This window comes from Excalfactoria chinensis, chromosome 1 (genome assembly GCF_039878825.1).
Source record: "Excalfactoria chinensis isolate bCotChi1 chromosome 1, bCotChi1.hap2, whole genome shotgun sequence".
NCBI lineage: Eukaryota > Metazoa > Chordata > Aves > Galliformes > Phasianidae > Excalfactoria > Excalfactoria chinensis.
Window position 1 is genome coordinate 167,048,030 of NC_092825.1, and position 16,297 is coordinate 167,064,326.

The window sequence follows — 16,297 nt, forward strand, 5'->3', positions numbered from 1 at the left end:
CATGCGCCCCATGTCGGCGGTTTCCGGGAAGATGGCGGCGTGGAGGGCTGCGCTGGCGATGGGCGTCCGAGCTCCGCTGAGGGGACGATTGCTCGGGACGGGGCCCGTCCGGAGTCAGAGGCGCCCGCCCTGCTGGAGGATGGCCGCTGCCGCCGCTCTGCTCGGGGGAGGCTCGGTGGCGGCGTGCTACGGCGGCTGGGGGTGGCCGAGGGCGGGCGTGTTCCCCACCGTCCTGGCTCAGGTGAGTGGCCGCTCCAGGAGCCGGCGGGGTGCCGGGCCTCGCAGCTCGCGGGCGCCTCGGCAGGGCGGCGGGGTCCGGGGGAGGCCGTGCTGAGCGCGGGGGGCGGCCTCGGACGGGGCGGAGTGGGGCGGGGGTTCTTGGTGCTGCGGCTGTTGAGTCGGGCTGGAGATGCGAGCACCGGGCTGTGGGACGGGTCGGTGGTATTTCGCTCGAGTTGATCCCGGCCCCGCTTCGTTAATGAGCACTTGGCCCTTTTCTGCAGAGGTTTTTCGCCTAAGCGCTGCTCGGGTGCCTGGCCGCTCCGACGGCAGAGAACTGGGTGTGAGTTCTCATAGCCTGTGCGAGGTGTGGGCTGTGTTGAGCTGTCCTGTGTGCTGGAAGTGGCTTCGTTCTCCGTGCCTGGCCTCGCTGCGGGCGCTGTGAGACAGCGGGATGGCTCTCTTCCCCTTGACAAAGAATAATTCACAAAATAGCACTTCTGTCTTTCATACTTCATCTGAAATGCATGACACGCAGCAGGTAGGATGGTACCTGGATGGTTTGCTCCATACCTGGCAGTGAACGTTGGGATGTACCTTCCATTGGAATATCAGAACCATTCAGGTTGAGCTTTTGAACTATTTGCACCATTTCCAAAGTAATCACCACAAGTTCCAAAACACAGCAATGCTTTTTCCTGCTGTTGCTCTTTTTGTGTAGGTAGTGAACTTTTCCCCCATCCCTCCTCCAGAGAGGAAATCTGGTTTTAGGTGGGGTGAGGGAGGTTAGTGTGTACATGTGTTGCTGTTTGTCTGCTTCTGGCCAGAGGACTGATGAAGCATTCAGTGGTTTCTGTGCTTGGAAGTTGTGTCTCAGCCACTGAAGAAGGCAGAATTGCAGACAGGTGAATTGCAACTTGAAGTATTCTTAAGTCAAGAACAAGGAATGATTTGCTTTTTTGATATGGAAGTCTTAATTGTGGAGACGTTCTAAGCTGTTTCTTTATAGAAAACTCGTGTGTGAGAGTGCCTGTTTCTGAAATAGATTGTGTTAGTCCTGAGTCCTTGAACAGCACATGTTAAAATGTTGGTTTTCTGGATGTAGCTCCCCATGAGAGAGGCATCCACAGTTCCCCTGTAAAACTTGTTGGAAATGCATCTCCATACTGTATAGAACCAGGAGAATATTTAACTCATTGGCAGAGCAACTTTGTAGAACATTTAAAAAATCATCTTATAGAGGCCTGTTTCATACATATAAGGGCCTCTTGCTTAAGCAGATATATAGGTAGGTATGCATAAAATGTGTTAATGCAGTGCATAATCATAGACACACTGCATGGCTGGGATTGGAAGGGACCCTGCAGCCCATCCAGTTCCAACCCTATGCTGTGGGCAGGGCTGCCCCATCCAGCCTGGCCTTGAACATCTCCAGGGAGACGAAGACATCTGAGTTGAAATGATAAAGCTTTGGTGCTCTTGCGTTCTTGGGCTGACTTCCACATAATGCAGCGACAGACCCAGAAGTATGTTCTGTGATGTTGTGAAGGAACAATGAACATCTTCAGCTTCTTGGATTGATTCATTTTTTGGAGATAGAAAACTGCCAGGCTCTGCAAATGTTAAGCAGTTTATTCAATTTGAACTCTCTAGTTTTCCGATAAAAAAGATTGTTGGATGTCCCACTGTAGCAGCAGACGTATGTTTTGTACTCCGTGTTGCTGCAATTAATACAGTGACCTTTATAAAAGGAGTTAGTGTCACGCTGTATGTAATCAGTTCCTAAGGGCAGTGAGCTGAAGGCAGAATAGGCTTGTAAAAGCTGTGAGGATGTTATTTTCATTCTCTGTTTGCTGACTGACTGTTTAAAAATGTGTAAGGCGTCCTTACTTATGTTGGGAACTGTACAAAAACACTATAGCAAAAGCAATGTTTTTTTGTTGTTTTTTTTCCCCCCCCTCAATCTGTGTAGATAGCAGACTCTTAAGTGTATCTGCGCTTCCTGTTTATCAGTGAAACTGATGGAGCCTGTGCTGGGAAAATCTGGATCTGTTTTTCCAACTGAAAGGAGCTATCAGCTTTTATAAGGGCTCAGGTGGCAGTGACAAGAACCTTTGTTCTGCCAGTGTGACTTAAAATGCCGATTGTGTTGAAGTTCATTAAAGCTGGGACAACAGAAGAAACACCTTTTACCCACCTTAGGTGAGTCAAAAGTGTACACACTGCAATGTGCACTGCAGTGATGCTTCCTAAGTTGCTCTTCTATGATTCCATAATGTGTGATTGGGAACTTCAATGAGACATGCAGTATTGTGTCATAGTTTGCTGTTTGTCATACTGAAGTGGCATTATATGGCTTACAGCTGTTGGAATCCTTTGGTTAAAACACGCTGTTGTCACCAGTCAACTTTGCAGTCTCTACTACCTGAGTAGTCGTTATCAGAGTCAAGCATCAAGTACGCAACACAGAGCATGCAAGTGAATTTGGGATGGCTCACATCAGGAAACTGCCATCTGTGTTGGGAACTTGCCAAGGGACTGTAGCTTCACTCTCATGCTCACACATGTTATAAATGGCAAGGCAGATCTAAGCAGCACCAAACTGCCAGAGGCAGCATCTCCTGCCCCTGCTGAGGGTTTTATGGACGTATTTAATTCCTGTTTTCGGAAAGAATAATGCAATTTGATTACATTTGATTGGTAATTGCCAGCTCTGTAGCATTTTATGCTACAGTCTGTCACTGTTTCTGAATGAGAGTAAAGTTGTTACCAGTACTTGTGCCCGTGGAAGTTATTGTGTTACAGCATCCTTTTCCTAGGACTTTAGGAGCATCAATTGGTGGTTAAATATTTGGTACTGAGCTGAAGTGGAAAGCACAACTTGACCTCTAGAGATACTTTCCAGGCTCAACTATTCTGTGAACTTAACCAACAGTGTTCTTCTCTCTGTTTTTGTTACTGGTTTCTGTTATGTGATTGTAGCCATTGCTTCACTTCCTTCTGTTGGTGGAGCTGCATCAGCAGCATGCTATGGTTCTTCCAGATGAGAAGAGACTCAGCTCCCATCCTGGTGGTCTTAAGCAACACATTAATTGTGTTTGATCATACTGAAAATGTTAAGAGAATTCTACTCTCTGAACAATGGAATATAAACCACTTGTGCCTTTTTTAGTGGCTGAATGAAATTTTTAGTGGCTTTGTGAAATTCTCATTTTATTTAAAGTGTGTTTATTGAACTAGAAAAATAGATTTTTATATTTGAAGGAGGGAAGGGAGGGAGAAAGGTCCACTAAAATCCAATTTTCTAATGTAAGCAACCTCCAAGAGAAGACATGCATGGCAGTGGTGATTCAGTGTTATAGGAGAACTCTTATTCTGAACAATTGTAAAACACTTCTGCAGATCAGAACTTCACTTTCAGTTCATTTTTGGGCTGCCTGTGTAACTAACACAAAACTTTGTTTCGGAACTGTTGTCTGACACTGTGTTAAAAATGTAGAATAACACGAAGGATTCCCCAAACAGCAGCTTTGTTTTGGGATTCTGCTCTTGGTTCTGACACTGCAGTAAAGATGCACCTTCCCACTGAGGGCCTCTCTGCCAATCCAGGAGCTGTCGAAAGTAACACAGTTCATAGCATAAGCTACAGGGAATGTTTGAATCAAATATACTTTAGACTTTGTCAGTGTTGTGGTAGAAGTCCTTTGGGTTTCCAACCTTGGAAGCTGACAAAATGGATTTGAAAGCTTTGTAATACTCTCTGTGTTTCTTGATCCTGCTTTGAGTCTCCAAACAGCTCAGTACTGAGATGGATCCATTTCAGACAGGCTCTGGTACATCGTATTTAGTTTTCACTTGGGTAAAGTTTCCAATCCAAATCAATAGGTGATTTACTAACTGATGTTAGCCACAAGTATGTAACCTTCTTAGTTTATATTTGCTTGATGAGTCAATTCAGACATAGGCATTAATACAGCGTGGAGGTATTGTCACTGCCCCCTCACATGCTTCCAAAAGACATCAGTTGCATGCATACCAAAAGCAGCTTTTTGTTTAAATTATTTGATGCAGTTTTGCTAGAGCAGTGGAAGGAGGAAGTACATTGTGCTCAGCGTCTCATTATTTTTATGTATCCTGTGGACTGTGGACCACTTTGACTTAAGCTCACGCAACTAGTATGCAGTTCCTCACTCCATGTATTCCTCATTCTTTTTAATAATCTATATCTAGGGAGGTACAATTTGCATAACAGCTGCATGGAGAAGGTTGTCATTATTGGCAGATAGAATGTGCGCTTGCACCATTTGACTTCAGTCACCAAATAGGAATAAAAAAATAAAAAAATATATAAAAATAACTTATTTATAGGAGCCACTGTTTGGTTGTAATTCACATGTTGGTGCTTTAAACTGAGAGGTTTGCTGGCACAACTTGCTGGAATGGGAGTTTTAGTCTTTGCAATCAGCTTTAAAAGACTGGTTCATGGAAAGGAAGAATGTTGCTGTTCAGATGAGGTATCTTGATAAATATAGAACTCTGGATACAGTTGCATAAGGATTTGTAGTGATGTATGGAACTGCCAGGAGGAATCTGGTTCTAAAATAAAACCAGAGTGAATATGTACAGCTTAATCTGAGAAATAGGCAGGAAGGTTCTTGTACTTTGGCATAAAATAAAAAACCAAATTGCTTGCCTTTGTTTGACCAAGGATCCTAGCATAGTTTTTGTGTCCTAAGAACTAATTTATGTGCTTGTTTTTGAGTCTTTCTTCTATTAGAAATTGAGAACGCAAATGCAAGAGCATGTATGACAGCCAACTAGCATGCACACAAAACAAAACTGACCGTGTATTAAATAAGAATATGCAGCATAATGTCTTGATAGAATATTCATGCACAGGTTTTTGATGCACATCAAATATGCCTCTTGGTGATAGTATGAAGACCTCAGTGAAGCCTCCTGCTTCAATTCAGCTGGTGGAAGACTGACCACACAGTCAGGTTGTTAGTGCTTAATAACATCTATCTAATGAAACAAGACTATGTAAAAATGATGGAAATTACCATTACTTCAGTGATTTGGAACCTCTTTAAGTAAAGATTATAATTACAGTCCAGCTCTAAGGTGGTGCCTGGACATCTATTGAAACATCAGTAGAGCTGGCAGCCTTCAGGTGGGCTCCAGGTTTGCTACAAGTGCTTCTGAAGCACCCATGTTCCTTTATAGAAGGGCCCAGGACCAGGAGGGCCTTTTGTGGATGTGCAGGGAGTGCAATCAGTGTTCTTGTCAGCATGGGTAGCATCCCTCTACCAGCTTCCTGTTGTAATTTCTGCTGTATCTTTACTGCTATATTTACTATCCTGATAAATATTCGGGGCATATTGTCTTAGATCATGACAAGACTTTAACTCATCATGAAATCTTTCTAGTTTTGAAAGGAAACAAGTAGTCAGTTTGTGATTACTTATCTGAGGTATCAATAGTCTATGCTGACATAAGACATTTGGACACAGTTCGTGTGAGTGTCTTCTCACTCTGGTGTATCGTGTCACTGTATGAAGGTTTTTTTCTCTCCTGGGCATCTAGACTTGGTTTGGTTTTGTGCCTTTAAATGCCTCGATAACATTGTTACCTCCTAATTTATCTAGAATGAATGAATTTCAGTTAATAGTGTATCCTAAGATGCATTTTAAAACAATGTTGCTCTAGTAATTAAGTGTTAATAAATATGTGACTCTCACCTAAGAGGAGAGATTTGGAACTGTATTAACAGCTTGACCATCCCTGTTTTTTGTTGTTTTTTTCCCCTCTGGAAGATACTTCAGTCTTTCTGAACTGTTTCACTTGTGCAGCCGAACAGAGTAACCTTAGCTACCTCTTGTTTAATTCTGTATTTCTCTGTGTTATGGAAATACTGTATGTATCAGGTGTCTGCTAAGCAGTCTAAATCAATAACTGAGCTATTAAATATATCACAAACCTCATTCTCTGCATTAGTGGCATACAGGCATTGTCATGTTGTGTGCCCAAAATAGAATGTGATATAGGGAGTATGGAATCTGTAGGGCCATGATGTTATAATTAATTATAGACTTAGATATTACTTATGGATGTACATTTGTTTCACAACTTTAAATATATGGTATCCATTTCAGCCTTTTGAATGTGAGATATTTATATCCTGAAGTTTTTGGCTTTGAAATTATTTACATTATTCCCTTCTCAGTATGCACAGAGATTCTTTGTACAGGTGCTTTCACTGATACTAAAACAACACGTCAAATGTAATCTTAAGGGTCAGGGTTAAATTTTAACTCTCTTTCATCAGCTGTCACCAGTGAAATTTGGAGAAAGATGCTGTAACGGTAGCACTGGGGCTGTTCATGCAATGGACTTTTCCTTATTTCCTGCGCCGGGTACTTCCAGGTCACTCATTTTTGTACTCCATAATGTCGTCTGATTTTCCTGTTGCTCGGTTCCTACAATTACGATACTTGACTTAACTCAGTAGGCTTCATTTTGTTTGAATAATATTCCAGAAAAACACTGCCTAAAATAAGCTATAATAACAGAGAAAATGACATGAATCATATACATACAGCTGGCTGTATCTCCTTTCTGTTGCTCCTGACAGTTGTCAGTGCTCTGTGAGCTGGAAGATAAGAGAAGGGAATGTTGCCAGGCTGAAACACCAAGGCTGCATTTAAATTGGTTCCTTACGGTTTGTGTCCCATTCCGCGTAGGAGAAATTTCAAGAGTGACTGTCTTGCAGTGATGAAGTCTATATAAAGCAGTTGTAGCAGATGTAGCTAATAAACGCTGTCTTATCTGCACAGATCCCTTTCTTGCTTCTTTGCCAAATCAGCTGAGAAAGTCCTTAGTCAACCTCCACAAACTGCAGACTATCTCTAGCACAGACAAAAAATTGATATGAACTGAAGGAAGTCAGCATTTCCAAAAGACATTTTTTCTTAGTCTTACCTCTTATATAAATATGATGTTTTCTTTGATGAAGTCTACTTTTGGAGACGCTACCATATTATATTAATGATATATTAAATTGTCGTTTGATGTTAAAATGCACTGAGTTGCATATAAAGCTATATACATACATGTATTTATATGCATAAAACATACCTTATATTTGTAAGGATATCAATTTTGCTTATATATAATTCATACTTAAAATACTATGCAAATACAGTGTGTTAGTACTGTTAGTAGTGCTGTTAGTAGTATTGTTAGTAGTAGTATGATAGTAATGAAGTTAAGCTCTCTTTTATTTAAGCAACTGTACTTTAAAAGTGCTGAAGACCTAAAAGTATTTAGACTGTGAGCTAATGGAGGACTCAACACAGAGAACAAAAATTGCACAATTTAAAGCAATTGTGAAGGGTCCGGAGCACAAATTCTATGGGGAGCTGCTAAGGGAACTGGGATTGTTCATTCTGGTGAAGAAGATGCTCAGGGGAAACCTTATCCCTCTCTACAACTGCATGAAGGGAGACTGTGGTGAGATGGGGATTGGCACTGCTCCTGCTGGCTGCACTATTGCTGATACAAGGCAGGAAACTGTTGGCCTTCTTGACCTCCTGTGCAGATTGCTGGCCCGTGTTCAGCCAAGCACTGACCAACACTCCAAGGTGTGTAGAAACTTCTATTTAGTGTAGGGCATTAGTATATAATCTAGATTTTTCATTGGGAATAAGTGAGAAGAATTGATATGTGCTTTAGTTGTTCACATTAGATGGACTTCTCATTCTTAATGCTTAGCCATTCTGTCTGAGATCCCTCTCCACTTATGTGCAGCTTTTCTGTTATTTTGCAGTATGTTGCGTCCACATTTAAATCATTCTGGGAAGTTAAAAAATTAATTCATTTTAAGTGCTAATGTGCATGTGTCAGAGAACATAAACATTTGTTTCAGTGCTTCAACACAAGTGCAAGATCTGGTTTCTCTTCCTGAAATGTTTGTGTCACTGATGTAGTGTAGAGGAATACTAAAATAAATAAATAAATAAATAATAAAAAATTGCTGCAGTTACATGTAGTTGTGTTTTAGTATAAAGTTAGCAGTGGGAGAGACGTAGTCTTTCATGTTCTGGTTCCATGGCTGGGCCTGAGTTGTTTATAAGCACGTGAGAAACAACTGAGTAATGGAAATAGAGCTACTTCAACAGCATGCAGATTCCATTGGTGTTTAGCTGGGTGAGCCCTGCAATGTGCAGATGCTTTACTTGTGCTGTGACTTAGGTTGTCTGAAATTAGTTCTTTCTAGCCCTCTACCAAATTATCTGGCAGCGCAAGCTGCTATTTCTTCCTTATTTGACTGACCATTTCTTAAGCTTTGCAAACTCTTTTCATTTAAACTTGGTAGAGCCAGATGTCTCCGTATGAAAGCTTTTCAGCAAAATCTGTTGGGAATAATTGATGGTAGTGACAGGTGCTCTGTGGTGTGGTTAATATGTGACATTTACTTTGCTGTTTAAAGTAAATCAATTTCTGTATTTTGTCAGAGCTGGACTTAGGTTTTATAGCTTGGTGGTTTGTGTGTGTGTGTGTGTGTGTGTGTGTGTGTGTGTGTTACTGCTGCAGTATTTTTTAATTCAGAGAAAGAAGAATTGTTTTGTTTTGTTTTTTCCTGCAGAGCTGTAGTTAATCACTTGTGTAAAGAAATTTGTAAAGAATTTAAGACATTTTACTTAAAGGAGTGCTAAAGACCTAAAAGTAATAAATGCATTTAGGCAGTGAGCTATGGGAAGGACTTAACCCAGAGAATGCTGCAAAATTGAAAGCAAATTGCAAAACTTAAAGCAACTATGATGTGTCTGGATTAAATATATATTATATATATTATATTTATATATAATATATATTTATATATATATACACACACACATTTTCAGCTCAGATAAGATGTATAAAATGTATAAAAAGACTTTTTCCTAGAATACGGTGTTTTCTTGTATTCTGAATATGCTTCTAGTATAGGATGTTCCTGCACAACCTCCCAGAAAGACATTGTAGGAAATTGCTGACATACTTTTTTCCCAGCTGCAGTTATATTTGGAAAATCGATTAGGTCGTATTGCCAAATGGTGTTGCATTGTTCTTTAATTTTGAGATTGGTGTTCTTACTTCTCTTGAGTACAAAATATGAAGGAAAGTACAAAAACTTCCGTGCGCCCGAAATGTGTGTGCTAGCTGAGCACAAATTTGTATAGCAATAAATAGTGGATTCTTTGCGTGAACACCTCTATATAAAGTAATGTATTTTCATCTGTTAATATGCCATCTGTTTGCTGTATGTTTATCTTCAGTGCCTCATCTTATTGCGTGTGGTGAAGAGGTTCCTGGACAGTTCTTCTCCTTGAAAAGACAGTGATGAATTCAAGATGCATTGTCAGTGACAGTGAGTCATAGTCGGGCTCTCTGCTGTGAAACACTTGAAGCAGCTGGTAATGTTTCCTTCACTCTGTACTCTTGAATTCCCAGAGGCAGGGGTAGGAGGTAGCACTTCCAGTGTATCTGAATACTGGTTCAAGCGTAGCAATTATACTGAGTGCCATGGCACAACCGACTCTTATAGGGCAAGTATTTGCGAGACTGTAGTTGTAGACCTAGTGGGGCATCTCTCTCACTTCTTCATCCCTTCATTACCGGTCAATTTGATCTTCCTGGGGGGGGTCTGGGAGCTTTCACTGCAGGACTTATTACTCACAGCAGGCTGTACAGGATGAGATTGCTTAGAGGGCCCTGAGTGCTCTCTTCTTCCCACAGCTCCTGGGTCAGGGAGTTCACTCAGCATTGCTGCCAGCACACATAGAGCTGCCCTGCAGAGCTGCCTCCCACAAGGGTAATTGCTTTGTTGCTGAAGCAGAGGGGCTGAGTTAGGCTCTGGGTGCAGTGTTAGAAGATGAAAGGTAATGGGAGGTGGATACAGAGTGACTCTGGGCCAGGCTGTGTAGTCTAACATTCTAGATGTGGTGTTAATATGATAGAATCAGACTCTGGTATAGTTTAGTAGAGTTTGCAATTGTGTACCATCTCTTCAAATTCGTATTATGTGCATCTGTCTCTAGCCGTTGGAAATATCCAATGGATCTAACTGCTGGACCAGCGCAAGTGGATTCAAAAGTTACTCGCAGTTCTTTGAAGTGTGTTTACCTCATGCAAAATGTGTTTCTTGTCATCCTGGAGGTCACACCTGAGCTGTTACTTACCACCCCAGGCCTGCAGATGGTCAGGTTTCCCATTGCTTCATGCTTGAGGGACATTCAGAGCCATTTAGTATCTCTGTAGATGTGTTTGGCAAAACTACAGTGATAGAGGCAATATCCTCTATCTGACAAGATGCTAGAACTGGGAAAATTCTACCAGCTTTTGATTACCACACAAGCCCTTATGTCTGAAGTAAAAGCAAATTTAAAAGCTGTGTTTTTTGAAGAAAAAATGCTCTGCTGCTACTACAGAAATGGTAAAATGTACCTTCTCTGTCAGAAAACCTTGAATAGACAGATAAGAGAGTACCAATGGTGATCAGCTTGTGTTCAGGTAGTCATGAGATGGGCATCTATAAATGAATAGGAGACCATACTATGCAAGGAGCAGAGTCCACAAACAGTTTCATAAGAAAATGAAGATAACACACTTGCAACACTCATGCCTGTATATTAGCTGAGTAATTATTCACATTCAGATATTTTGCTGAATGTGAGAAACTTCAACTATAGACAGCCCATAAAAGCCTTTTCTAGTTTTGCGGAGAAAATGTCCCTAAGGGTAACTTTTCATGAAAGTACAGTTCATTCACCACAACTCATGTAAGCATCTGTGTGAATTATATCATTAATTTGCTTGATTTTCAGCACGGTATTAGATTAGAGGTGGAGAGAGAACACAATAATTTACAAAGTGCTAAACTAGGTTTGATTCCTCCTTAATGGTATAGCTGAAGTATGCATCTCTATCATGTTAAAGATACTCAAGTTAAAAATAAGGGGGAGGAGGAAAGGCATATCTGCGGTGTCACCAAGGCATGTGGTGAGTTGATGTATAAAGGGAACGTAATGGATCTGCTTGGATTCCAGCCAATGTTGCTGGACACAGGCATTCAGTGAGGCACATTCCGGGGCATTAAGTGCAATCCCTTCCCAAAGCATAGTGAGCCTTCTGTGTAATTCATCTTCCTGCAGCCCCCTCAGCCAGGGGCTGGACATGTGGCTTAGCTGATACCATTACTGTTGCAGCTCCCGAGTAGTCACTACTTTCAAATCAAGGCAGCATTTGACTTATACACCAGTAGCTGTGTTTGAATATACTATGCAGGCACTTTCAACTCACTCTTGTATTTGAACATTGTTTTGTTTCTAAATTATAAACAAATCATTGTAAGAAGGTGGCTTTTTCATCTACAGTTTTAATTTATAAACACTGCCAGTTTTAGTGTGCAAAATCTGGTAGTAGTGGGATTTCTTTTTAGGTTCTGTCATGTTAGCAACTTACTCTGATATTGCAACTGTTTGCTACCTTATAGAAACATGGTGGAAAAATTGTGTGGGCCATTTTAGTGAGCACAAAGAGAATGAAAGAGGAGTTCTTCATCAGTGGAAGTCATCTCTGTTTGGCAATAATGATAAATAAAGTGCTATAGTAGAACTCACTTTCTATAAGTGTCCACAATGGAAATTTACCTCCTACAGTAGAACTCACTTTCTATAAGTGTCCACAATGGAAATTTACCTCCTCCAGACTTGGAGAAGCATGACCCCCATTTTCCTCACAAGCCTAATTTTCTATATATTTTTTCATTTTCTTGGCCATTTAAAGTCAATGTAAATTAAGCATACAGCTCTTTTTTCTCTCCTAGAATAAAAACTTGAAAGACATTCAGAAGTATTTAAGTTACTTTCATGGATATCCTGCAGATAGCGTTTGGTGCCATGTTGCACCAAGAGGTTCAGGTGGCCTCAGGTCACAGGAGGCTGGAGTGGAAGCAAAGCTGTTCTGACAGTGTTGGCCTCTTATTTCCAGTGCTCAGAGGTATGAGTTACTTCAAATTGCTTTTCAACAAACAAATACTGTATTGTGAAATGAATTCCTCCAAGGTCATCCTTGACTACCGGGATTATTTGGCCACTCGTGAGATGGGATGGCCAGAGCAAGTGTGAATGTATAGGGCTGTAGCTTTGTGTGGTTGGTTGTGTGCAACTCACTTACAGAACAAAAATACTATGAAAGTATATAATAAAGCCATAAATATTTCTGATATTATAGCTTGCAGTATCAATCTGTCATGCTAGTTGCTGTGATTACTTTTTACTGTTAATTAGAGGCTATTTTGTAACAAGAAGCTTTGTATAAATTTTTAATGTCAAGCTGGGCTGAAATTAATCTTAGAGCTACTAATATGCCCAAGGTAACTGCGACCTGCACTTCATTGAGATGTTGTGCTTTAGAAATATAAAGTGACCTGCATTTTTAGCATATGAGTTAGAAACAGATTTTAACAGCTCAATTGGCCGAAATCTGATTTTGAAATAACTTGCTTTTCTGCTGTGTACCCAGCAATTAATTCTTATTCAAAGATGTACTGCTGCTAGCTAAGCTTGTTAAATGAAACTGTTTGATTTACCTTTCATTTTTCCTGCCTCCTTAGAAAATCTTAGTTCAGTGCTATGTCATACTGTCGCTAGTTGTGCATCTGGAGAACCATAGTCACTGGACAGTGGAAAGTACATAGGAAGAGGTGACTATTTTCTTGTCTAGCATTAAGAACATCATGCATTGGAGTCTGTTCTCTAACATTCCCAATACCTTGCTGTAGTAGAAGCAAGGGTCCAAAAAACTTGTTTAATTTGTGGTTGTCATTTTCACGTTCTCCATACTTGTGGAACAAAGTTATTTAATCCTGGGACCTAAATAGCTGTTCACAGCTGCTGCCAGCTTATACCCCAGTGATGGTTAAAGCTGCTTACCATAACAGTGGAAAGACTTCTTTTAAATATAGTATTTTGACAAACTTTAAACACTGTTGTTCCTTGATTAAAGCCCTTGTCTAACCCTCCTTGTATTTCAGACATTTAGAAGAAATGATCTCAAGCTCATCTGTTAAATTTGGAGAGCTATATGAGAGCTTATAGGGAACAAACAGATACATGAAATGTACTTTGCATTAGACAGTCTGTTGTCCAAACAGCAGAGCCACATTCCGTTTTGGCAAGGTCCTCTGCTTTTGATGGTACAACTCTGTAGTTTGAGAGGAGCTACACAGTACCAGTTCTTTAACTATACTTTTCCAGTAGCTTTTACTGTCCCTTCCCAAGCACTTTGTTTCATGGGTCTCTAAAGAGAAATTAATATAAATCTAAATCCAGGGCAGTTATGTTTATATTGTAAAATGTATATGTAGAGACATAGCTTTTCATCATCTCTTTCTCAACTGTGTTATCTCTTCATTTCACAATTCTATCAAAGTAAAGATAAGAAAGTATCTGACTTTTATGTTGCGCTCTTCTGTAGCTTAGAGTGGGAAGAAAGGCCTAATTACTGCTCTCACTTCCCAAATAAGAATTTTTTAATTCCAGTTCACTCAGCCTGCCTTCTTCTTTCCTTTAAGAAGCATCCTTAGCCATGTTGGTTTCCTGCTTTGGATTTCCAGTTTCTTTCTTTTTTTTTTTTTTTTTTTTTTTCAGTGCATTTTGGTTTTAAACAAGTATTTGCTCAAGGAAGGTTAAAGAAAAGTATCCTGGTCTGAAACAAGAACTGAAAAAGCTACAAGAAATACCTTAGAAATTCTGAATTTTTTTTCTTTCTACAGAAAGTAGCATAATTTAGGCTTGTTTTAAAGAGACAAAATATGTTGTAACCAAAGAATTAACTATTTTTTTTTAACAGTGTGACTAATTTGCACAGCTAGTATTGTGCCAACCAAATTGTAGTATTGTGTGATTTGCTGCTCTGAAAGTATACAGAATCACTGGCTTCAAACTTATTTTTATAATAGACTGAAAGGCATGAATTGCAGTTTCTAAGTAGTATGCAGGTGCAAAATATTCAATATATATATATGTATAGTAAAACACATACACAAAAATATTAATTGGGGAGGAATGTCCATTGTTAAGAGTTAGTTTAATTATGTTGGCTTGGAAAGGAATTATACGCATCCTATTTAGTGGCCTTCTGTAGCTTTTTAGGATTTTTTTACTTGCTGTATTAAGGATGGCTGGGGATTCCCTCAGTGGAAGATTTAATGACTAGCTTGGAGCCATTTTCTTTTCAGGAATTAATATTTAGACATAACATTAGCTATGGAGGTAATTAGAATAATTAATGAATAAAATTGCAAGGACTGTAATTTGCATTGCCTAATGCCAAATTTTATAGCTTTCTTTAAAGGTTTTTGCTAATTAAAATGTTAAATTGGTTTAATTTCAAGAACAGGACATGGAAAAACTGATGCGTTGGTTTCTTTGTAGGCTGCGTTTGACTTGATGCTTAATTGAAATCAAGCCTGCATTAATAATTTACTCTTTTATCTATGTGTATACACTGGTTGTTCAAAAGAACTCGCATCCAATGTCTAATTTTAAAAACTTCTGGTATTTCATTTTATTTACTAATTAGATTTGCTTACAAATATTTTTACCTTATAGTGAGTGTTAATGGAGAGAGTGGGAAGGAAAGAGGGAAGAGCTTCTAGATGGGAATTCAAGTTCAGTTTTGTGGCAAAACCAGATCTTTCCAAGGGTTAAAAAAGCCCTTTAGCAAGGGACGTGAAATGCTTGCATTGTAATCAGCATTCTCCACTACTGTTTGTGAAGCTAATAATGTTTATATCTGAGGAAGGTCTAAAAGCAAACATATTTTAAGTGTGGACATTGCATCTAACTTTCTGTAGTTTGATATTCATCTGAATTCGGAGTTGTACTTAGGAACTTCCTCTCTGGTGTTTGAAATCGTTGTAAAAAATGGGCATTGCTAGCTGATGTGGGAGTGGCATCCCTAAGCTTCTTATCTCCAGTGTAAAAACCTTTTGAAGTAGAAAAAATAATAGCTTAGAAGACCCTGGTTAAAAATTACTTCAAGAAAAATGGATTTAATAAGTGGTTGCTTAATTGATGTGTGACCTTCAAGGTTAGAGATGCCGAACAGCAAAAATACAGTGAAAGAGTTAAGCTAAACTTTATTTTGAATAATGCTTTCAAATGCTACATACATACAGATTGTAATCAAAATGACTATTTCATCCAACATAGTGACCAGAAGAACGGGTACTTTGTAATTAGCAGTAAATTGTTTTTGGTTTTCAGGGTAGCACAGGCTAAAATTTTTCAGTTTTTTGTTGTTTTTTTTTTTAACTATTAGTTAAATAATTTAAATAAAGATATATCTAGGTGGTTGCAGTTTAATTACGAGAAAAATTACAACACTTTAAACTGATATAGTGGAAAGGCAGCCAAACTTGGTGCAGCTTGTCCTTGCAAAAGGCGAGGAGCAGCAGTAACACGGTTGGATTGGGTTGGCTTGAGTTGGTGGAGAAAGACCTTCCTTATGCACAGCATCAGATATGAAATTAGGGTTGCATTTTGTTTGTGTGATATGTTGGCTGGCGTTTTGGTCTGTTTATTTTAATGCAAGTGCTTTTCCTCTTAGCAAACAGTTTGTCAGTTGTACCTTTACTCACTGACAAAAAAAAAAAAAAGACCCGCGGGTGGTGAACAACTGCAAAAATCAGATGCAAAGATTTCATAGGAATTAACCTGTGTTGCTTGCTACTGAAGTTGTATTTATTTGTGCTAGCAACACTGTTGGGTATTTTTTGCACATGTTTGTAATAAAATGCATAGATCATTTCAATATAAAATCATTTTGTTGTCTATGTATGTAGAGACGTTATTGGTAGAGTACCAACTGTAGGCGCCATTGATTCGTAAGTTCAAACAAAGCTGTGAAGCAGATCAAAAAGTGAATGGCATGGATAATAAAATAATAGCAGTCTTGAGGTCTGTAATTCTTTCATGGATTAGATACATGATATTTTGCTGGCATTGAGTTCAAAAAGCTGTTACTTTAC

General features: G+C 39.5%; 1 protein-coding gene across 1 annotated transcript in view; it reads left to right on the plus strand.

The window, feature by feature from the left end:
• The first annotated feature begins 1 nt into the window (after position 1).
• Positions 2-16,297, plus strand: part of MICU2 (mitochondrial calcium uptake 2) — a 125,839-nt gene continuing 109,543 nt past the window's right edge. The window contains exon 1 of the mRNA XM_072343597.1: positions 2-241. Within this exon, the coding sequence (XP_072199698.1) occupies positions 2-241 (240 nt within the window). The remainder of the gene's footprint in view (positions 242-16,297) is intronic.